Genomic DNA, 23,818 nt, shown 5'->3' with positions numbered 1-23,818 from the left:
CCAGCTGAATGAAAGGCGGGTCCCAGGAAGGGAGCGAGCGAGCCACCGGCACAAAGCCACACGCTTACTAGGGAAGGAGCCGTGCTCGTCGCTAAAGAGGAGAGAAAAAAAATCCAGCAAACTGATAGCGGCAGCGTGTTGGGTTTTGTCCACCTCGTCCCACCATGGTAAGAAGATAACAGCACAGGAAGGACATGGAGCTGGTGGAGCGAGTGCAGAGGAGGCAACAGAGATGATCCAAGGGCTGGAGAACCTTCTGTATGAGGACAGGCTGAGAGTTGGGGTTGTTCAGCCTGGAGAAGAGAAGGCTGCAGGGAGAACTTAGAGCAGCTTCCAGTGCTGAAAGGGGCTCCAGGAAAGCTGGGGAGGGGCGCTGGAGCAGGGAGTGCAGGGAGAGGATGAGGAGGAATTTTTTGAAGCTGAAAGAGGGGAGACGGAGATGAGATCTTAGGAAGAAATCTTTTACACTGAGGATGGTGACACCCTGGCCCAGGTTGCCTAGAGCAGTGGTGGCTGCCCCATCCCTGGAGGGGTTCAAGGCCAGGTTGGATGGGGCTTGAAGCCCCTGATCCAGTGGGGGAAATGCTGCTTGGCCCCCGCCAGCGCATCAGCAACCAGCAGCACCCGCCGCTCCACCAGAGAAACCAGCCCACCCGCCTCCCCTGGACGAGATAAGGAGCTGAGCACGCTCTGCCTCTGGCAAGGAGGGGAAGCGTGACATTGCAAAGCTATGTTTAGGGAATATGCTGAAGCTGAGAGATTTTCCCCCCTCCCCTACCCTTTTCCTTACTGGAAAGACGTTGCCTCATTTGTAGCTGGTAGGGGTCTTGTTATTTTTGTACCGAGATGCATATTTTAAAGGCGGCTCTGCCAAATATGCAAACAAATCAGCTCAGAGAGTTCATTTCCACCATGCAGGGAATCAAAAATATTACTTTTATATATATACAAGTACAAGTACATAATCTCCCATTGCTTCGAAAGAACCAAGGCACATCAGTGGAGGGGAAATGCTAAAAAGAGCCATCCACAGCCAATTGCTTAGCGGATGGCAAGCTAATCGTGTTTAAGTCACTCCTTGAGGAAAGCAAACCCTACAGACCACGATGCAATGATGCCTGATCCTCTGAGCCCCATCCTGCTCCCATGGGTGCCAATGGGGAAACGGCTGGCACTCAAGGGGATCAATATTCATCCTGGTAGGATCCCTTTTTGCTGGTTGTGCACATGTGGACACACTCTACAAGCGATACCCGGCAATTCCAGCTCCTTCACCAAGCACAAACCCAGCAGGGTGAGCGAGGGGGATTCTGCCCTTCTACACTGCTCTCATGAGACCTCATCTGGAGCCCTTAGTTCAATTCTGGAGTCCTCAGCACAGGACATGGAGCTGTTGGACTCCAGAGGAGGCCACGGAGATGATCTGAGGGCTGGAGAACCTCCCATATGAGGACAGAGAACAGAGGTGTTCAAGGCCAGGTTGGATGGGGCTTGGAGCCCCTGATCCAAGGCAGGGGGTTGGAACTGGATGAATTTTAATGTCCCTTCCAAGCCAACCCATTCTATGAAAACTAGTGCCCACCTCAAAGTCTTGCTGCTCCAAGAGCTCGGCAACCTATTTATTTGTACCTCACACAGAGCAAACATGGCAAGGCCACTGGTGGCCCTTTTCCTGGCTGATCTGCCCAGTATACCCTGATTAAGCCCACATCAAAACCAGTGGCAGATTTACAGGTTAACAATGATTTAGTGGAGAGCACCACAGCCAAATTAATGCCGGCTATAATGTAGTTTACCTCATTAAACAATGCACACCAAGATTCTGTCTGTTGTAAAACAATTGGTCTCTGAAGCCTAGTGTTCATCTTCCAGGGTTGCTGGGAGATAATAAATGGGTAATATTCCAGCGATAATGGTAATGGAGTCACGGCTCAGAGCTAATATTATGGCAAAGCAGTAATTATTTCAACAGTAAACAAGGGGACGGTTGAGCTGCCGATAGGATTTGAGCCGGTTGAAACGCTTCAGTTAATTCAGCTGGAGCCCAGGCCCGCAACTCCCTCCTGGAAGGAGGATGAGGGTCTCAGCCACTGAATGAGTCAGATGAGCCTCCATTTGACACCTGGACACCACAAGACCTGGGAGATGCATGCAACAAAACGAGGTTGGACATCGCGTACAGCATGTTGGCCAACCCAACGCCACAGCTCAGGGCTGGCTCTGTGCTCCACCACACAGGATTCATCTCCCCTAATCCTTCTTCCTCATCTCTGCAAGGCACTACCAGCTTTGGTTGGCTCTTTGATAAGTTTTCAGCCTAAAGCAACACAGATAAATTCTCCCTTCTGCCTAAACACCAAGAAGAAATACGAGGTAGGTGCTTGGCTTCCTCCAAAAGCCCCTGAACCTTCAACGGAAGACAAGAAAGAGTGCAAAAACACAAGACCCAGAATACAAAAGCAGCTTCACACAAACCATCAGCTCGCTCCAACAGATATTCCCCTGTTGAAAGGACAGCAAAGAGCGCAGCTCTCTGGTCTTGAGTTAATGAGGTGATTTGAGGCAGGGTTGGAGGGAGTGATCTTGTGGGACACTGAGCTGATCACTGCGAGGGAGAAGACAGCACAGAAGCAGATGGAGATTTCCTTGCCTTCCTCCTTCTCTCTGTGCTTCCCAGCTGGGCTCCAGACCTACAAATATTCCCTATCTCCTATCCACAAAGGAGCCTGGAAAGATGAGGGACAGGCAACATTAAGCAGGCAACATGCTTAATGGACAAACCTCCAAGAAGGGAGGATGCATCCCCTTCCCGGGGACAAGCAACTCTTCAAGCTGGATTTTCTTTGCAGTTCCTTGTCCTCTTGTTTTAAAGCCCCACCAAGAGCCAGAGGAAATCAATATATCCAAACACACCAGACTTCTCTTCACTGGTTTGCTGCTGATGTATTGACAGATGATCTCATGAGACCTCTGCCACATCAGGCCACCGTGTCTCATCTATCTTAAGTGCATGTACGAGCTGTGATTACTGCCGCATCTCAGTGCCTCACGTCTTGAATGCATTTATTCCCCCATCAGTCCTGTGAGACAAGGGACTGCTATTGTACCTCTTCCAGGGAGGACACCAAGAGGCAAGGAGGTTAAATAAACCAATCACCGAGGATTTCTGGGTCATGGCAACGTCAGGATCCTCCAAGCATCTCCCCTGTCTCATATCTCTGCCTTGAGAAGCAGCGAGGCAGCACCTACCCCACAAATCACAGCTCAGACTGAACTCAGGAGTCCAGCTCCACACAAGAGCTAGCTTTCAGCACCCAGCCTAATCCTCAGATTAATGAGGGATTCCCACTATAAAGACCTCTCAATCAGACCTCTCATGAGTAAATACACCACAAGCCAAACCGGAATGTTTTCCTACCCTGGCGGCTGCTGTCTTAAGCCTTACACCAGAATCCATCATAGTACAGCAATCATCAAAAAGCAATTAGACAAAACCATGGCAGAAAAGTCCATCAAGGGTCATTAAGAATGACGACTTGGATGCAGTCACTGGCTCGGGATATCCACGCATGGCAGATCAGTTCTGGGCAGGGTATCTGCGTGCACACACCGAATTCTTACACCCTTTCCTCATGTCCCTGGCTCCATCGCACCAGGATAACCATCCCTGCCATCTGACCAGAGAGCCCTCAGTATCCTTACTGCTAAGCCATGCCTGCTTCTCTTGGGACGGAGGTTGCTAAGCCCTCATCCCTCTTGGGAGAGCCCTCACTTCAAATCCTTGGTGCCTTTCCTGAGCTTAACGGGCTGTGTAACGAGTCCTGTGTCTTGCAGCATGGATAAACCCCCTTTGGTTAGCTCAACACGGTGCCACTCACTCTGCTAGTGAGAGCAGCTCCGCACGCTTTGGCATCGCTCCGTGCCTGGCATCGTGGGACATCGTGCTTTTTCCTAGCCAAGAAAACCCAGTCTTTGTCCGCTGAGAGATGAAAACTAGCCTGACAACATGGCAATTGCCATGACAACATCAGTTACCCCCAAAAATAAATAAAAAGCCCAGTAACTATGGAAACATCTGAGTGACCAAAACCAGACTATTAACTAGAAGACCTCTCTGCAGTTTACAGATTGCGTTGGCACTGTGAGTCTGGGGACCAAAATACATCCAAAGCCATTCAAAACAATGAGATGCTCAGCACCTACGGGTGAAAACATGAATGTGTGTGGACACACACAACGCTGCCTTTCAGTGCCCAGCGTACAAGCCCCCTGCACAACCTACACCTCTACTGGAAAGATGCTGCTGCCTTCACACTGGATGTTATAGAACCATAGAATCACCAGGTTGGAAAAGACCCACCGGATCATCGAGTCCAACCATGCTCTCCTCCTTCTGGCTGTGAGGAACCCTTCAGTGCCTAAACCAATCACGGCCTCAATCCCAGGCTCAACAGCTCCCATAATGTGGCAGCAACTGCAGACATGAAAATTCAGCAGAGCTTACCAGACAAAGCCTCTAAACCCATTTGCACCAGACCAGAGCAACACATGGATGAGAGAACAGCCAAGCGGTCAAGGGAGCTGGGAGGGGCTGGAAAAGGGTCAGTCACAGGGGAGCTGGGCTGCTTTGCGTATAAATCCTTTGAAGGGCCCCACCGTGCGCTCCCCTGGTGAGCAAACCTTCTTATTTGCTCCATTTCTCACCAAGAGCCACACAGCAGGCTTAGAGCTGCCAAGAAAATAATTAAGCCCGTGAAGTACCTTTGCACAGAGGAGCACCCGTCGGTGTAAGCATGAGGACTGGCTCCTTCAGCTACCGATCTGCCCATGCCTGGCACAGACAGCGCTATCAAAGCCTCTCCCAGCAACATCGGTGAGAGCTGCTTACCCATCCACTGTGTAAACCCTTAAATTATGCACCAGTTTTCCCTTAACCAATTCTCCCTGGTTCCTTTTCTCCACTGCTCCACATGAGACGGAGGAAGACAGTGAGGAGGAAGTGGAGAGAGCTCGCTCTAGACTTCCCCAGGGATGAGTGGCGAGGCAGAGCTACAACCAAGAGAGGGGCTGGCAGCGTGCTTTGGGTCCCTGCTCGTTCCTGCCTCTCCAAATTAGAGTGTATCCTACTAACGAGAGGGTGACTGTCTCAGCATCTGCTCTAGCACCTCCGTGCACCTGCCCTGGCTCTTATTTCAGTCCCCACGCTTCCAATCTTCATCTTTTCTACGTGCACGGAATGCAAAACGGAGAAGTAGAGGTCCCCCTTGGTGGCTTGGTAAGACCCAGAGATGGGAACAGAGGAGCTGCCCGTGGAGATGGGCAGCCACCAAAGTTGTCTTGGGCCACCTGTGTGCTCAGCACCCTCCAGCAGCAGGAGGCCAGGGTCAAGTAAATCTCCCGTGATCATTTGTTCTCTTTGAGTTTTGAAAGCAGAATGCCTAATCATGACCAAAATCAGGTAAGAGCTGCTGCTGCAAATTACACGGCGCCACAGGTAATTTCTGATTAGCTCACTCTTCCTCTCCTAGTGCATCCTCAGTTTCCATAGCAGCTAAGTCCTAAGTAAAATGGAAACATCTGGTTCAAGCGCAGGTAAAGATTCCCTGGGGAAAGAAACCTGCTGGATGGCAGCAAACACAGAAAATAGCCCTGGCGAAAGACAGAGGCATCGGAAGGTGGGAGACCGGTTAGGAGAGGATGGATGGTGCGTGGGAGATGGCAGCGAGGGGCATGGGAGTGGGAAAGGGTCCTGGGGGAGCAGGAGGGGATGTGGGAAGGAGAGTGAAAACAAGATGCATGTGAAAAACAGGCGATGATGAGGTTGAGTGAGGCAAAAACACGTTGTCACAGTAGACAAGGGGAAAAGGAGCAAGAGAAGGCTTCAAAGTGGGAGCACATGGACCACCTCAACCATAAATACAGCCTGATGGTGACAGATATAGTGACAGCAACTTTGAAGCCACGGATCGGGGCTGGAGATGAGCACAGGGATCCGCGTCCTGCATTTCATCATTCATCCACGCACAGACCCCAACCGAAGGCCACCCTCTCAGAGGCACGACCACCTCAGGCAGAGAAGTCAACGTGTGCTGGGGAGGAATGGTTATTGCAGAGGCTCCTGTCAAAGGAAGGAGCTGAGATGCTGCCGACTCATCTCACGCCCTGCCTGGGCGATGGGGAGTGATGGATCTGACCCAGCAGTTTGCTACAAGGCAGAAAAATAGCAAAAAAAAAAAAAAAAAAAATCAATGGAGCTGCACTGAGACACCACAGCCATTGTCAAGCAGCTGAACAGAGTGAGCAGACACAGCACCATTCATCACTGCTGCATCGTCTCCTTCGGCTACCAGACAGCCCGGCTGGGCCAGCCCTGAGAAGAACTTGAGCCTGTTGCCTGGGACAGCAGCCCACGTTGGTAAAACTTCAGAGGAAAAAATGACTGAGGTTGAACTGAAGCGTTTAGATGTGATCAGAGCACCAGAAGCGGGCGCTGCCCCTTGGTTCACCCCACCCAAAGTCTCCAGACATCACCCCCAGCTCAACGGTGAGGACCTCAGAGCCACTTGGGAATAACAGGGCAGCAAAACGCAAGGCAAACGCCGAAAAGCAGCTGGGAAATGGGTTCGAAATAATATGCTCCCAAATGGGTACGTATGGGAATTTGCTTCCCAGCAGTCACGCCCACACAGTTCTGCTCAGGGTTTGCTTACCAATTAACAAGGCCACCAATTAATGCTTCATGTATTTTCCTGCTCATTTGCACTGTTTATAGTCCTTCTTTGAAGCAACGCGCAAAAATTCCCCAAAAACCTTTCAAAACAGGGCTGGAAAGGCACATTCAGTCCTGAAGCACAACCACTCAGTGTGGTACCTACTGCCTACCTCGCTCCCTCCACGTAAGCAAACCCCTAAGCTCCTCTCCTAGACCATTGGGTGGGATGTTTCTCCATCATAGTCATCAACTCCAGCATTCAGACACGTCTTTTCGGCGCACACCACTTCATTTTTGCAGCTGCAAGGTGAACCAGCCAACTCAAACGGTCCTCGGAGTATTTCAAGTAACGTTTGGCTCTTACCTTTAGGTGAAATGTGTCTCCAGGTGATTGTTGGATCTGGCCTGCCCGTGGCTATGCAGGTGAGGCTGACGTTGCCGCCTTCGTTGATGGAGATGTCAGAAGAGATCTCGGTGATTTTTGGAGACACTGCAACAACACACAGAGAGAAATGAAAATGTAACCAGGTCTGCTGACTCAAATCTCAAAATGTGGGCGGAGGCTGAATTTCCTTCCTCCTTCCACCTTGACAAGCTACACGGTAGCCCATCAGTCTCATCTGACTTGACAGAAAAACGCAGAGGAATCGAGGGGGGTGGAGAAGACAGGGTTGAAGTGGGAAGGAATTGTAGCCAGAGAGGATTTAGTCATTTTTAGGAGGCTCAAGACAGCTCCTCCTCAGCATCTTCATGGTGTGCAAGACAGAACTTCTTCCCCACCCTTCTTCTTCCACCCTTCCTCCAAGCCACTCTGAACCCTTTCCAGCAGAGCTGCATCCTCCTGAAGAAACACCATCCACCCCCTTCAAGCTCCCCCAAAGTCAGCAGCTGCTCCTGGCATACCAAGAACACTCAAATCATGCACCTGGCTTGCAGGTATTGCTATAGCCACATAGGCTCTCTATCACGCCCTTGTAACCAGAGAAGCACCAAGAGGAGGTGGGCACAAAGACAACAAGCCTACCAAGGAGCCTCTAACATCCACCACCATGCAAAGGAAGGGAAATTCAATTGGGATGAAAGCCACGCCGCGACATCAGCGCTGCCATCGTGAAGATGCAGGAGCAAGTCAGACACAAGGTGACAAGGCACAAAGAGGAGATGAACGTACTGGATGTGGGTGATGAGAAAGGAATCTGGGAAAGGGAAGGGATGAGGAGCAACCAGGGAATTCCTGGCCCTGCTCCTGCATCAGTGGAGGATGTGGTGCAGCTGCCAGGGAGGGCTGGGGTTTCTACAAGCTGTAGGGCAGGGCTGTGTGAGAAAAACGATCGGCTGCTGTTACCAGCCTGCACCTGCAGAACATAATAAAGACCATCACCTTGCTTGGTTTATTTTTTCCAGGCCATTCTCCAAAGCCTACGAGCGGATTGGCACCCTGCTGCGATGCTTTGCAGAAGAGTCACAAATCGCTTGCAAAGCATCCCAGCTCCTTCCACCCACCCCAAGTGAACCCTGTTCATTAACCTACTTGCACCTGCAGCCTAGCCCATCGCAGCACCCCTATTCCTGAGCAGGACCCCACTCCTGAGCACCCCTTCCCTGCCTCTCCTCACCTCCCACACCTTCCTGGGGCCGTGCAGAGCTGGAATGACTGCAATGGCCTTGCACACGTTGCCTCTGCTGTGCAGGTAAGTAATTTATTGATCCGTAAAGCACTCCGAGACGCTCTGGAAGGGATTATGTCATGCCAGTGCCGTGCAATAAAATAAAAAATGATGGATTTTTTGTGAACATGAGGGTGATTTAGGGTTTGTAGTTGGAAGTGTAGTTAAAGTACATTTTAAGTGAAAATCAAGGTGGGTAATGAATTATTCTCTGTTTTGAAGGGCTTCTGGGAGTCCTTTTTTTTTTGCTGCTCTGGGCACAATGGCTAATCTGCTAATCATACACTGGAGGACAACTGCAGCGGGGCCTCTCGGGCAGGACAGTGGAGGGCATGGAGACACCAAAAGAAATATTAATATGCACCGGTGTCATTAAACTCAGTATAAGGGGAAAGCACGTGTCTCCTGGGACCACGCTCCTGCACGGAGCTGGGAGATGCTCTATGAATAGCCAGGTAGTTTGTGGAGGAGATGCAATGAGTTCTACGATTGCTCGGTGTTCCCGGTGAGACCGCTAACCAGGAAACCCATGCGCTCTTCAAAAAGACCGAGCTTACTGTCTAGACAACAAAAATAGGCCAAGGAGGTATTACCACTGCCATTTCAGAGAGGTGGAAAGAGACAAGCAGAGGCGCGGTGAATTGCCTGCCATCGCCCGGGAAGAAGCAATCGCTTCCAGCTGTAAGTCCCGACAAAACTAGAGCAATATCTATCATCTCCAATGCGAAGCTCGCTAAATCACAGAAGAACCTTTTTGATGTTTTTAACTCCTGAATCCACATCAACCCAGTTCAGCGTGTTCTGCAAAGCTCACCGAGGCTTACACAAAATCAAGTCAGACTTTGCACCGTGACTCTGCCCCTGCACACGCGGATTTGTACCCTCGCAGGCAAGAGACAAAAATCTGTCATTGAATCATAGAATAGAATCATAGAATAACCAGGTTGGAAGAGACCCCCTGGATCATCGAGTCCAATCGTAGAATCATTAAGGTTGGAAAAGACCTCTAAGCTCATCCAGTCCAGCCTTCAGCCCAACACCACCATGCCAACTAAACCATGTCCTGAAGTGCCATAGCTCCATGGTTTCTGACCCCCCTCAAAGGATGGTGACCCCATCACTGCCAGGGCTTCACCACTCCATCAATAAAGAAGTTTTTTCCTAATATCCAATCTAAACCTCCCCTGGCACAACTTAAGGCCATTTCCTCTTGTCCTATCACTAACTGGGAGAAGAGACCAGCACCCACCTCGAAACAATCTCCTTTCTGGGAGCTGCAGAGAACAATGAGGTCTCCCCTCAGCCTCCTCTTCTCAAGGCCAACCAGCCTCATCTGCTCCTCATAACACTTGTGTTCCAGCCCCTTCATCAGCCTCATTGCCTCCCTCTGGAGGGCTCCAGACCTTCTCAATTGACCAGATTCTAAACATAATTAATACAAATTCAACTTGGGTATCCTGAAACACAAGGATTACATCCTTCTCTTCAGCAGCACAGCAAGAGATGTATATTTTGCTCAGACCAGGCAGAGGAGGAGAGGTGATTGCATCGCTGCTTGGCCAGGAGATGGTTTTTACAGCTCGCTCTGACAACTGCAGGAGCCACTTGTGCGCCGGGGAAAAGGCCACGCGGGGAGCTCGGGATGTACATGAGGAGCTCGGGATGTATATGAGGAGCTTGGGATGTACTCCAGGAGAGGCAAGTTACTACAGCCCCCTTGGGATGAGACGAGGCAGGAAGGACTGGGAAGTAAACCAGAGCGACAATGTCAGCAAAGCCGTTAGCTAACCCTTAAATTAAATGTGCACTGGTAGGATTTAACACGACAGTTATTGTATGCTAATTAAACGTTTGAATAATTAACCGCACGAACCATTTAAAATGCCTTTCTGGAGACCGAACAGGTATGTTGTAAGGCTTTTACCACACCAGGGAGAGAAATCTTAATAAATAAATGATTGCAAGTATATATTTAACATTATTTAACGGTCACCAGTGCTCCCGTTCCCTCTGCATTAAAACGCTTCCACCATCCACTGGCATTTCTGCAGCAGTGGGGCAGGGGAGAGATTTCTTATGCTGAACGCGGGACGCAGATGGAGCTGCGCCCCTATGGGAATGAATAAATAAATAAAGCTAAATAAATGCAAGCTTCCCAGGCGGGAACCCTCTCCTTGCGGGCAGTCCTTTTGTGTTCAGCATCTCTCTTGCTCAGAAGTGATTAAACATGGCAGTGTTGGCCAAGCTGCTCCAGATTTCCCTAGAGATGGGCTGGTGTTTTATCGATCTGATGACTTCTTTTCCCTCCCCTATCCTTGCCACGATGATGGGAAAGGTCTCTAGGCTGCTCGCAGCCCTGTGCAAGCACCCAGGGCGTGCCACCAGTTTCCCTGGACTCGGCGTCCGCTCCCACATGTGGAGTCCCCAGGACAGAAAGCAGCTTGCTTAAATATTTAACCAAACCATATGGCGCGTTACGCGTTCGAGGGTGTTCAGTCAGGTGATGTATGTCTTTACGGATCCAAGCATATGCACTTGCCTACACAGACACATTCCCTGGCGCACAGACACCCTCCTGCCTCTGGCACCGATGATATCCCTGCTTTCACCTCCAAATGTTCGTCCAACAGCCAACACAGGTGCAAATGCTCACACATCCCATGCACGTACCATCCCCATCGTCATTGCTTCCCCAACATTCTTTGGATAATTTTGGTCTTTTAATGGCTTTAAATTGGAAGGGGAAAGATTTAGAGTAGGCATTAGGAAGAAATTCTTCACAATGAAGGTGGGAAGGCCCTGGCCCAGGTTGCCCCAGAGAAGCTTTGGCTGCTCCATCCCTGGAGGGGTTCAAGGCCAGGCTGGATGGGGCTTGGAGCAACCTGATCCTCCACAGCAGGGGGTTGGAACTGGATGGGCTTTAAGGTCCTTCCAGCCCAAAACATTCTATGATCTTCTTTGCTTACAATGCCCGTGGTTTCCTTTCCATGACACCGTGTCCCTGCCACTATCTCCCAATGCCCCCCTTGGCACCGTTCTGCTGCCCGGGCACCCCAAATTTCAGCCACAGAGCAAGCAAGACGCAAGAAGATCCTTGAGTATTACGGGAGCATGGATCTGGAGCAACCTCTCCACCATAGACAGGGAGGGAGACCTCAGATGAGCCTCACTAAGTTGGGTGCCTGCAAGGAGGAAATGGATATTTTTTGCTGAAGTACTTTCTTTCTATCCATTTTTTTGAGCTTTGCAGGTAGCACAGAAATAAAAGTGTGACTTTTCCAGACCTGTAAAGCCCTTCTTGTGTGGGAGGTGGGCAGAATGGGTGCTTCCCATAGCGAAAAGCCCAGCACGGTGCAGGACTCACCACCTCCAGCATCAGTTTGCAAGCGAGCGGGTTCTCCTGGTAAGCACTTCCCCCTCATAAAACATGCAAACCTCCATGATCCAGCACGAGCAACAACTGCTTCAGATCAAAGGAAACAACAAAGAACTACTATAAAAGCATCTCGAAGAAAGAAAAAGAGGGAAATTCAGACTCGCGTTCTGCAGGCGATCTGTGATGTGCAACGGCAGCTTCCTGAACATCAGGCTGCCACTGCTCCTGCGTTTAATAACAGTCTTACTGCTGTCACCTACAGACTTCCCCGTGTTTAGCAGAGCGCTGCTACCAGAAATCTTGCCTCTAGGTCTCAGCAAACAGGACCCTCGGGTGTCCCAGTCCAGCTCGTGGCAATGCCACAAGTGGGATGGAGCCCACAATCCCATGTCTGCAATGAGGGCTCTGCTAAAAGAGCTGGAACCAGGTGCTGGGCAGGAATTCCAATATCACATTCCTCATCCACCTCCTCCAGGTTGTAACTGAAGCAGCTTCCTCTCCTCCATCAGCCACCGCGTTAGGGGAAGGTACGTCGCTCCCGCTGCGCCGTGCCCGGCATCTCCATTGTGCCTTCTCCCTCTTTTGTGTTCAGAACCTCTCTCGCTTTTTTAAGGAGAGCAGAAAGCAAATTGAGAGACCTGTGCCTCCAACTACAGGTGTATAATGGCCTTTTAAATCAGTTTGTGCCATTCTAACAGAACCGTAATTAAGAGAAAAGCAGAGAGGGCTCCATCCTTCCAGCTTATTAACACAGCTCAGGAGCTGTATTCAAGAAGTCCACGGGGTACAAGGAAGGGCAAACCCAACCTTACAACCTGCTTCCAGCTATGTGGCTACATAGGCTTGCATACAGAAATCTGACAACTAATGAGCCGATTCTGCCCCTCGGGGCTGCCCCTGCCCTGGGTTTGCACCATCACCCCCTTCCCCATCAGCACGTTGGGTCCAGCTCGACTTTGCCGCGGGACCGAGCCGCCTCTGCACAAACCTGGCGGCAGCCGAAGACGTGAAGAAAGAAGCCTGGAAATGAAGAGGACATATGTAATGACTTTAATAAGCAATTAATAAATAACTAATGGCAATTGCTCGTTTTAAAGCAAGGCGTAATGAGATGTGTCATACGGCACCGAGATGTGTCTAAATGATTTCCCCAAGTAGATAACGGCTCCTGTTGCGGCAAAGCTCTCCCGAGCTTGGAGGACGCAAAATCTTTCACACTCGTCTCTGCAGCAGGTTATACAGCACAGCATCATAATAATTCAGAGGAGGACAGGGGAAACAAGACGTTTCCAATCACTCATTAGTAAAGTATTTGTGAATGTGGGTATAATTCACTGCATAAGCAGCAGGGTTTCTGCAGACAAACTTTACAGCTAAGTGCCAAAAGGGAGCCCAATCTGATTCCACTTATGACAGTATAAATCAGCAATACTCCTACCGCAGTCAACAAGGGATATGCCAGAATAAACATGGCATGAAAGGAGAGTCAGCTCTCCAGCACAGGGACATCTTCCTGATGAGTCCAAGCCACCAGCGTGGATCCCGACTCCCGCTGCCCTAAGGAGCTGGGGTGCTGCCTGGCTGGGTTTGGTCCCTGCGTACAAGGCTCCGAAGGGATTCACAGCTCGTTTCCTACCACAAAAAGGATGAAACCCCTGACAGTAAGCCTCACAGCTTTGGGTAATCAAGCAACAGTTTGCTTAGTGGACTATTAATGACTACCTTTATAGAGAAGCCAGAATCCATCGTTTCAGACTTGGGGGGATGGAGTTCTGCTCGCACGTTACAACTCCCAGAGGAAGGCTTGGGACTGCTCTAGACTTCATTGCCTTCTCTAAAAGGAGTCTAACAATGCTCATCTCCTTTACAAACTACTTCATACTCATCTTTCAAAGACACCCTAGAACACCCCAAAACCCTAAGAACCCCTTGAAGTGTAAAACCAAAGTTTTTACATTGCTAACCATGAAGAAATGCAGATGAACAAGGACCATTCAATAGTTCAGCTCCCTGTCTAGATGGAACTCATTTTAAGCTCCATGCATGCTGCACAGAGCAAGGATCTAGTTTCCAGTTTTTGCACCCTGAATCACCTGGGATTCCCTGCCTGCAAGTCAAGCAGTGTCTCATTAAAAGCAGAAGATTGAAGGATCTCAAAACCCAAAGACCCTTGCCTCGTCTTTCCAGCGTTATCAACACCTCTCCTCAAGGCACGACAGCCTCTCTCAGCTCTCCATGGTGACCATCAAACCAACAGCGACTCCGTCTCAACCTGCTCAAGGATGCAGGTTCCCAGGCTCTGCCTTTCTCATCCCACCGGGTCCTGGTAGAAGCTCCACCAGAACCCCCGGGGAAAGCCCCCGCGTTGGGACGAGCAGCAGCGTGCCGAGGGCACCCGAGAAAGTTTGAACACGACTTCTCGTTAATACAAAGCTTGTCAAAACCATCACCTAGAAAAGCTGAATGTCTTTATTAGATTCCTTTATCTCCCCCCGAGATCGGAGGGACACGACGAGACGATTCTCAGCGGAGATGTCATCATCCAGAAACTAATTAAAGGCTGCGCGGGAAGTCGGGCCACGCACACTCTGGAGAACAAAATGCATTAGCAACCCGAGTCGAGAAAAATATTACAAGTGAACTTTACATCAGAAAGGGCGAGCTAGGGATTTGACAATAGCTCTCCTCTCCCCGTCTTTCCCCCACCCTGTCTCCACACTCTCTCATCCTTGATAGTTGTCCTCCAGCAAGCCACCCAGCATCCTGGGGCTGTCCGGGACCAGCCCCTGCACCGCTGTCTCCTGAGAGATGCAGGATAATATTGGATCCTCTCCTCCGCTGGGTCACATCCCGGGAGAAGAATGTGATTTAGGGAATTTCCTTTTTCTCTGATGTTAGAAAAGCCTCCTTGGTGCCGGTCGATAAGCTGCAGAGGAGGATGGCTTGATGCCTGCGCCACTCCCTGCTGCGCCAGAGCGGTCCTGGGCAAAACACTCAGTCTCTTTGGGTCTCATCTCTATTTATCAATGTAATGACACATATTTGTCTTCCTTGTAGGCTTATTAAAAAGACAATGGTGTATAAAATTAAGATACCAGAGCTTATGGGCATAGGAACTGTACCTCAGGATATTTCTGCATGGGGACCATCCTTCTAGCCACGTCCTATCCATAGAATCATAGAAAGGTTTGGTTTGAAAGGGACCTCAAAGCTCATCCAGTTCCACCTCCCACTGGATCAGGGGCTCCAAGCCCCATCCAGCCTGGCCTTGAACCGCTCCAGGAATGGGGCAGCCACCCCTGCTCTGGGCAACCTGGGCCAGGGCCTCCCCACCCTCACAGGAGAACATTTCTTCCTAAGGTCTCATCTCAATCTTTCTTCTTTCAGCTTCAAACCATTCCCCTTCATCCTACCCCTGCCCTCCCTGATCAAGAGCCCCTCCCCAGCTTTCCCAGAGCCGCTTTCACTACTGAAAGCTGCTCTAAGGTCCCCCCAGATCTCAGGATGCACAGATGCAGTTCAGGGCGTGCATCCTGAGAGGATGGTCCTGCAAACAAAAGTTCCCAATCAACCTGGAGTCTCCTGTACCAACGAGCATCAAGTTCACATGATGTTCTTCATCTGATCCATCAGTGCACACTGTCCCGTGAAACTCAGCATGAAACCTCAGCTCATCTCCCCCAAACCAGTCAGAGTGTAAGGGACCGTGCCCCACACTGACGGTGCAAGCCCTGCTCCCAGCCCCACACCTGGAGAGTGGAAAAGTCTCCCTGTTTTCTTCCAGGTCTCCATCCACAAGCAGCAAGCATCATGTAGAGGGCTAAGCATGCTGAACCAGCCCTGAGCCACTTCACTCGTCAAAAGGGACCCAGCCAGAACAAAGGAGCTCAAACATCCTTTCCAAAGATAAATCAGATGCTCTAATGCAGCCCGCATCTCCAATGAATATAGGGCAGGTGTCTCTGAAGTGAAGTATTAGTTAAAAAGATGCTCTTTAAATTACATTTCGGCTATTTCAGGCAGACAGGTTGTGTGTGGGTTGGGTTGGGGTTTTTTTTATGATCTATCTAGAGGCTTAAAAAGACACAGAGAGAAATAAATCTCCCTTCCATTAAAAACACACTGTGCTCTTGCATATTTGTTCTTATCTCCGCGCTCTCGCACTCGTGCTCCCTCTCCCCCGACTCAAGCACAAAGTAAGTGTTTATGATTACACTTTCCACACTGACACTAATCTCATTCGAGGAGCTGAGCAGCCTGTGCCCAGGGGGAGCAGGAGGATGAGCAGCGCTTCCCAAAACGCCGTGGTGGGCGATGGGGGCCTGATGGTTTTACTTCAAAACCCATCGAGATTCGTGATGCTAATGTGGAACTGAGTGAAAGCCCCAAGTTTTGATTGAACTGCAAGTCTATTTGTACCTTCTGGGTCTACCTGTGTCCTTTTTGCTTCTATTTATCTACTTAATGGTTTGGGTTGGAAGGGACCTCAAAGCCCATCCAGTTCCACCCCCTGCCAGGGGCAGGGACACCTCCCACTGGACCAGGGGCTCCAAGCCCCATCCAACCTGGCCTTGAACACCTCCAGGGATGGGGCAGCCACCACTGCTCTTGCAGGCTTTTCTCTCCGGGCTCCAGCTTTCCTCACTCCTCTGTGGAGTATTTCTTGTCTGGCACCCTACCCAAAATATCTTCTTAGCATCCACCCTGCCCAATTACACCTGGGGATCAACCCAAGGCTTGACCAAAACCACCAGAAACAAGCAGGAGAGCAAACACCAACAAGCCAGAGCCTGTGTGATGATCAACAACATCCTTCCCACGCCTTAAAATATCCTTAAAAGAGCAGTCTTAGCACTTCAAGACTGAGCTCTGAGAAACTGCAGCAAGGGTAGAGGTAAGGTTGGTCTTTGCTGTCTTAATTTACCTCCCCAGTTCAGGCATCCCAAGGTCAACCCTTTCCCACAGGTACCTGGCTTCTCTAGGTGCAAGTACACATCACCACCTCCACTTTCTGGGGTCTGCCAGCAGTGTGGGCATTAATAACCCTTTCCTCAAAAAACCCGGTGAGATAAGGGAGCATTATTATCCCTGTTTTACAATGAGGCCCAAGGAGGAATTGGCCCAAAAGCACCTGCTTGGATGGAAGCTCCATCAGCACCAGCTTTTCAAGCTCCGCGGCGCTCGCAGAGCCATGGACGAGGCACTGGGATGGATGCCAGGAGAGGTATTTCCAATGGGCAGCACAAGGCGCGAGCACCGCAGTGCAAAATTAGTCATCGGGAGGTAGAAAGCGCAGCAGGAGATCCGCATACGCAGAGGGGCAATTAAAATATCATTACCAAATTTCAACCCAAATAGGCGACGCTTGATGGAGTTAAAAGCAAAAGGACAGGAGGGAGCGATGCTACCGCAAGGCAGAGATATCGGTGTGCCTGGAGTACCCGGAGGCTGTTCTCCTTTTCCATTAGGACTGTTCCTATGTTTCCCATTTTACCTAAATCACAGAGTCATAGAATAACCAGGTTGGAAGAGACCCACTGGATCATCGAGTCCAACCATTAAATGAAGCCCTCAAGCCTTCTTCTTGGCCACCCTCACTCCTCTGAACACACCAGAGAAGCCGCAGGGAGTTCTCTGCCCCCAGAGCATCCTTTAATTCCCCTATTTGTCTTTCTATTGCCCAGCCTCATCCACAGCACCATCTATTCCCCATGTGCTTTTCACAGTAGGACTATTTTTACCCCTTCCTTCCTATGCCTCCTTCTCTTCCCATTTAATCATTTTTGGAGGCTCTTTATCCACAGTTACCTTCCCTTTCTTTCCTCTTCTCCTTTCTTTTTTAAAATCTGTGGTTCTCCAATTCAAAACCATTACTGTTTTTAACTTGGCTCGAGCCTCTTTAATTAAGTTACTTTCCATTATTTTTTATCTAGTCCATTTGTCTACATCCCCCGCACCCTCCCTCATTCTTCCTCTCCTCCCCAAGGCAGGCTGGGTATGAAATCTTACATTTCCACTTGGCGAACAATCACTTTGAATTTTTAAATGCTATTAAATTGGATCACACCGGTCACTGGACTGGAGTTGTCGAGCTGTGATATTTACTTGTGCCAGTCAAAGGGAAATGAAATGTTGGCGATGCTGGAGGAGGGGGGGATTGGGAAATGATGGGGGAGCGTAGATTTATTCTGCCTGCGGTACTTGCAAACAGGCACAATCCCTTTGGATTTTCGATTGAGTTCAAAGGAAACTCTTACGCTCAACCATGAATGTATTGTAATGTCTTTAATAAATCAATTACTTGTTGGCAGGGAAGTGTCACTGCATCTACAATCCTTGTAATCACCTCAGCCTTGCTGTGTTTTAAGTGCTGAAAAACCACCGAGCTAGATGGGGAGCCAGAAGAAGCATCAGCGTAGGGCAAACCAGAAGAAGCACTTGTGCTTTGTCTTGCCAGAAAAGGCTGAAAGAGGCAGAAAACAATTTGCATCGTGCAAAATCACTCCTGCCCCAGCACCAGAATGTGGAAAACACGGTGCTGGAGGGGCTCACCCTGCCTGAGGCAGCCCGGGATGCTACGGTTTGGGGGGGACACCCACGACAGGTTCACCACAAACCCAAAAGCGTTAAGCCCGTGGCACCAGGGGAGGTTCATATGAGACATGAGGAAAAATTTCTTCACTGAAAGGGTTCTCAGGCCCTGGCAGAGGCTGCCCAGGTGGAGTCCCCATCCCTGGAGGGATTTAGAAGACAGGTAGATGAGGTGCTCAGGGATCTGGTTTAGTAGTGTACAAGTCCTTACAGGCCTTATGACGAATGGCTGAGGGAGCTGGGGGTGTTTAGCCTGGAGAAGAGGACGCTGAGGGGAGACCTCATTGCTCTCTACAACTCCCTGAAAGGAGGTTGTGGAGAGGAGTGAGCTGGGCTCTTCTCCCAAGGGACAGGGGACAGGACAAGAGGGAATGGCCTCAAGCTCCACCAGGGGAGGGTCAGGCTGGACATTAGGAAAAAATTCTTCACGGAAAGGGTCATTGGGCACTGGCAGAGGCTGCCCAGGGAGGGGGTTGAGTCCCCTTCCCTGGAGGGGTTTAAGGGACAGGTGGACGAGGTGCTGAGGGACATGGGTTAGTGATTGATGGGAATGGTCGGACTCGATGATCCAGTGGGTCTCTTCCAACCTGGTGATTTTATGACTCTATAATTCTAAGTATGGTTGGACTCAATGATCTCAAAGGTCTTTTCCAACCAGGCAATTCTATGATTCAACAATCCAGGTTCACCAAGAACTCAAAGATGTTAAGCCCATGGTGATCAGAGCAGCCCCCTGCTCCCGCCAGCCCAGGGCTCGGCATCGCTCTCACGAGCAATTTGCAAAGCAGCCTTCTCCTACCACCTCCAAGAGCAAGACAACCTTTTGCTGCACGTTAATTAGAGGCCTGTGTTTTGTACTCCTGCCTTCGGGAGGATGCCGGTGTTTCAATTTTGCTAAAAGAGGCTTTTTCCACTCGAAAATTTGCTAAAAAGAAAGAGAACAGGATTTGATTACAAAGCAGCCCTGGTCAAATCCAGCCCCTCCTCCTCTCTCTCCACTGACAATATCCTCCCGTCCACAACAACAATCATCTGAGCACAAACAGACAACAAAGCTTTTCAGAAAGTAATGAACTCTGGTCGGATCCAAGGCAGGAAGGGTTTAATGTTCAGCTCAGAAAGCTTGGTGAGGCCATCAATTATATAGCCCTGCTGCTGAAGGAGTGGGGAAAAAATACAATATTTCAGACAGACCCAGCCAAAAAAGAAAAGATAGGGAAGGAAAACACTGCAAGAGAGATTTAATTCCATGAGCAGAGAGAAGTGTTTGCAAAAGAAGGGGAGGATCAAAAGCTTTCGAGCTGGCTGGGAGGAGGAGGGATTGCAATAAGGGCAAAGCATGGAGAAGACATCTCTGTTGATTGCTCATCTTGAGGCCGGTCCAGGCGAGGATGGGCCTGGGTACAAAGTGGGGAGGGTGTTTACTCTGAGGGCTTGGTGACAGGGAGGCTTTGGCAGTGACAGGGGTGGACTGAGAGCTGTTTGTATCATCTGAGCCCCTCACCACAAGAAGGATGTTGAGGCTCTGGAGCGAGTCCAGAGAAGAGCAACGAAGCTGGTGAGGGGGCTGAAGAACAAGAGGAGCGGCTGAGAGAGCTGGGGGTGTTTAGCCTGGAGAAGAGGAGGCTGGGGGGAGACCTCATTGCTCTCTCCAACTACCTGAAAGGAGGTTGTGGAGAGGAGGGAGCTGGGCTCTTCTCCCAAGGGACAGGGGACAGGACGAGAGGGAATGGCCTCAAGCTCCACCAGGGGAGGGTCAGGCGGGACATTAGGAAAAAATTTTTCACGGAAAGGGTCATTGGGCACTTGCAGAGGCTGCCCAGGGAGGGGGTTGAGTCACCTTCCCTGGAGGGGTTTAAGGGACGGGTGGATGAGGTGCTGAGGGACATGGTTTAGTGATTGATGGGAATGGTTGGACTCAGTGATCCAGTGGGTCTCTTCCAACCTGGTGATTCTATGATTCTATGATTCTGTGATCTCATGTAGGACAGCAAGGCAACCTTCACTGCCTGGTCTCAGTCTAGGTGCTACTGGAGGAAAGGAGAGGAACCCAGAGCTGAAATCTGGGGATATCTACTGCTGGCAAGATAGGACCAGCAACCCAGACATGAAAAATGAGCGTGTGGGCTCACCTAGGGCAACGAGACCTCTCTGTCTTCTCACCATGCTGTAACGCTTCCGGGACCCTGACTAACAAACAAAGGCACCACGTTTCCAAGGGAAAGGACAGAGGGGACTCACTGCTCTCCTGCACCACCATCTTCTCAGACAGACAACCAGCGAGACCTGGAAAACCCAAACTAGAACTATTTAAAGACCGTATTTCCATGTCTTTTCGGAAGGACCACATTTCCACATCCTTGCTCCACCTTTTCCTCCCCTTTCTCCTACATTAAATCTCTTTCTCCTCCGTGGCACCATCAGAAAAGAGAGGAATAGAAGGGCAAACCACTGTCACAAACCTCCTGATGTTTCAACACAGCTCCCCTCTTCCAAGCTTTAACCTCTCCTTCAAAATCCAAGCAAGAACAGTGACAAAACCACCACGTTTCCCCCCTGGTCCTCCTTCCCATTCTCCCACAGGCTCAGCGATCCCCTCCAGCCTTTCTGTAAGCTGGTAGGTACTGGCTGGATGTTCTCCAGCACTCGGTGCCCGCTGCAGGAGGCAGCAGGGCTGGGCTGGCTCTCCGGCAGCTGTTCCCTTGGCCTCTCCTTTATCTCCAGCATTGTGTTCACATCTGCTTCCCCCCTCTGCCTCTTTCCCTGCCGCTGGCCGCCTGGCTTTAAATCACCGCTCAGCGTGCAGGCTGCCAGGCGTGGGTTTTGTGCCGCCCAGCATGCCCTCTTCGGATGGGGATGCAAAAACCTTTCGCGAGCCTCCCTCTGCTTGCTTTTTTTTTTTTTTTTTTTTTATTTCATCCTCCTGAACCTGCCAGCGCTGCCACGCTGCTTTCCCCTCCTCCCTTTTGGCCACGGAGTCATGTTGGCTCTGGAAGCATGTTCAGACACCTGGTTGCTGGCAGCGCGGGGCTTTGGCAGCAACTGCCCGCGTGCAGCTCTCTGATAGAGAAGGGGAGGCGAGGGGGGTCCAGCCGGTGCGGGTCAGCACGACCCACCTTGGCGACGGAGGATGCACCAGTGGCCGCTTGCACCACTCTCTCATAGCCCATGGCTTTCTCCATCCTGGAGCTGGCAGCAATCCCACCACCCACATCCTTCTGGCTTTGCCTGGAGTTTTAGCCAAGGCCAACGTCTGGTTTCGCTGGGGATTTGTACGGTAGAAAAGCACGGGTTTGTATAGCATCGCCCAGGAACCGTGTTTTTAAGAGATGCATTTAGGACAAGACATCACCATCTGCAGCCTCTTTCCCCGGGCAGCGAGCACTGCTTCTGAGCAGGGCAGTTTTGGCAGAGCAAGGCAGTAAAAAACTCATGGAGCAAACAGATCGGGGCACGTGGAAGGATGCCGCACTGCCACCCTGCCCACGCAGTGGCTCCAGACTAAATTCCCCTTTCAGATTGCAATCTCTCCACACTATCAAAAAAAGAGAGGGCAATATCCTTCCTGCAAGCAATAACGACAGCCTGATAGAGTCCGAGTTGTTCAGCCTGGGGAAGAGAAGGCTCCAGAGAGACCGTAGAGCAGCTTCCAGTACCGAAAGCAGCTCCAGGAAAGCTGGGGAGGGGCTCTAGATCAGGGAGGGCAGGGACAGGACGAAGGGAAGGGTTTTGACCTGAAAGACCAGTGATTGAGATGAGATCTTAGGAAAAAATGGTGAGGGTTGCCCAGAGCAGGGGTGGCTGCCCCATCCCTGGAGGGGTTCAAGGCCAGGTTGGATGGGGCTTGGAGCCCCTGATCCAGTGGGAGGTGTCCCTGCCCATGGCAGGGGTGGGACTGGATGGGCTTTGAGGCCCCTTCCAGCACAAACCATTCCATGATTCTATGAATAACACAGAAACTTTCCTGGAAAGCTTGGCTGATGCCTCCCCAACTTCCTTTCACTCATGGTCTGTGCAAGGTTGCAAGCCAGGATCCCCAGCGGTGCCACCTTCAATCGAAAAGGCTGCACCAAACACACCAAACTCCTTCGGGAAGAGCCCCATGCTCCTACTCTCCAATTGCCTGAGACTCAATCATTTGCTTCTGGAATCGCCTCCAGGGGAACTGGACGGAGAAATCAGCTCAAAAGGCCAAAAAGAAGAGCCAGATTAAAGTATCAACTCTGAATTTATGCTCAGGACTTAAGTTTTAATAATGCAACAGAAAATCAATATTTAATAAAGCAAATGATGGAGAAAAACACGGAATGGGAGATGAGCCGCTGCTCGTGTTTTCAAACATGTAAGTCCCGGAGGAGCTGCTTTGGCAGGATGGATGCAGTACCAGATTGCCATGAAGAACTGGCATGCAGGACGCCCCAGGTCCCACCGATTCCAGCTCCAGTGTCAAGGGGGCTCATGGGTCTTTTATTAAAGGACAAACAAGGAATTACTGCAGCGGTCGGAGTCCAAATACCCATGGAGAGAGATCAAATGCTGATGCACAAGGAGAACCAAGCAGCTGCCTCGCTGAACAGGCCCAGATTTGTGCTAGGACTGCAGGCTGGGCTTGCGAAACGCAGGCAGCGGTGCAACAAAATTGAGGTTTCACATGCATCAAGAAGAGCTGTCAAGGGATGGAGATCTCCTGACAAGCTGGGAGGGAGCAAAGCAGAGAATAAGGACAGGACAGGGCAAGGAGTAATGGTTTTAATCTGAGGGAGGAGAGATATAGGCTGGACATAAGGAAGAGATGTTTTAAAATGAGGGTGGTGAAGCCCTAGCAAAGGTTGTCCAGGGAGGTGGTGAATGCCCCGTCCTTGGAAACATTCGAGGTCAGGTTGGATGGGGCTTCGAGAAACCTGATCCAGTTAAAGATGTCCCTACAGGGGGTGTGGACTGGATGACCTACAGAGGTCTCTTCCAGCCTAAAGCATTCTATGATGAACATGAAGATGATCTGAGGGCTGAAGGACCTCCTGTACAAGGCCAGGATGAGAGAGTTGGGGTTGTTCAGCCTGGAGAAGAGAAAGCTGCAGGGAAACCTTAGAGCAGCTTCCAGGACTGAAAGGGGCTCCAGGAAAGCTGGGGAGGGGCTCTTGATCAGGGAGGGCAGGGGTAGGACAAGGGTGAATTGTTTTAAGCTGAAAGAGGAGAGAGGGGTGCTGGGCAGGAGAAGGGATGTGAGGCAGGAGGAGGGATGTGGGGCAGAAGGAGGGATGTGGGGCAGGAAGAGGGATGCGGGGCAGGAGGAGGGATTTGGGGCAGAAGGAGGGATGTGGGGCAGGAGGAGGGATGTGGGGCAGGAAGAGGGATGTGGGGCAGGAGAAGGGATGTGGGGCAGGAGGAGGGATGTGGGGCAGGAGGAGGGATGCGGGGCAGGAGGAGGGATGTGGGGCAGGAGGGATGTGGGGCAGGAGAAGGGATGCGGTG

General features: G+C 50.7%; 1 protein-coding gene across 5 annotated transcripts in view; it reads right to left on the bottom strand.

Moving 5' to 3' along the window:
- LOC138730834 (protein CEPU-1) overlaps positions 1 to 23,818 on the bottom strand; it is a 395,605-nt gene that overhangs the window by 26,322 nt on the left and 345,465 nt on the right. For all 5 annotated transcript variants that reach the window (XM_069876358.1, XM_069876361.1, XM_069876360.1 and 2 more), the window contains one exon: positions 7,077 to 7,202. In XM_069876358.1, the coding sequence (XP_069732459.1) occupies positions 7,077 to 7,202 (126 nt within the window). The remainder of the gene's footprint in view (positions 1 to 7,076; positions 7,203 to 23,818) is intronic.

This window comes from Phaenicophaeus curvirostris, chromosome 25, assembly GCF_032191515.1.
Source record: "Phaenicophaeus curvirostris isolate KB17595 chromosome 25, BPBGC_Pcur_1.0, whole genome shotgun sequence".
NCBI classification, from domain to species: Eukaryota; Metazoa; Chordata; class Aves; order Cuculiformes; family Cuculidae; genus Phaenicophaeus; species Phaenicophaeus curvirostris.
The sequence above is the reverse complement of the archived record's forward strand: the minus strand, read 5'-3'. Positions and strand labels throughout refer to the sequence as shown.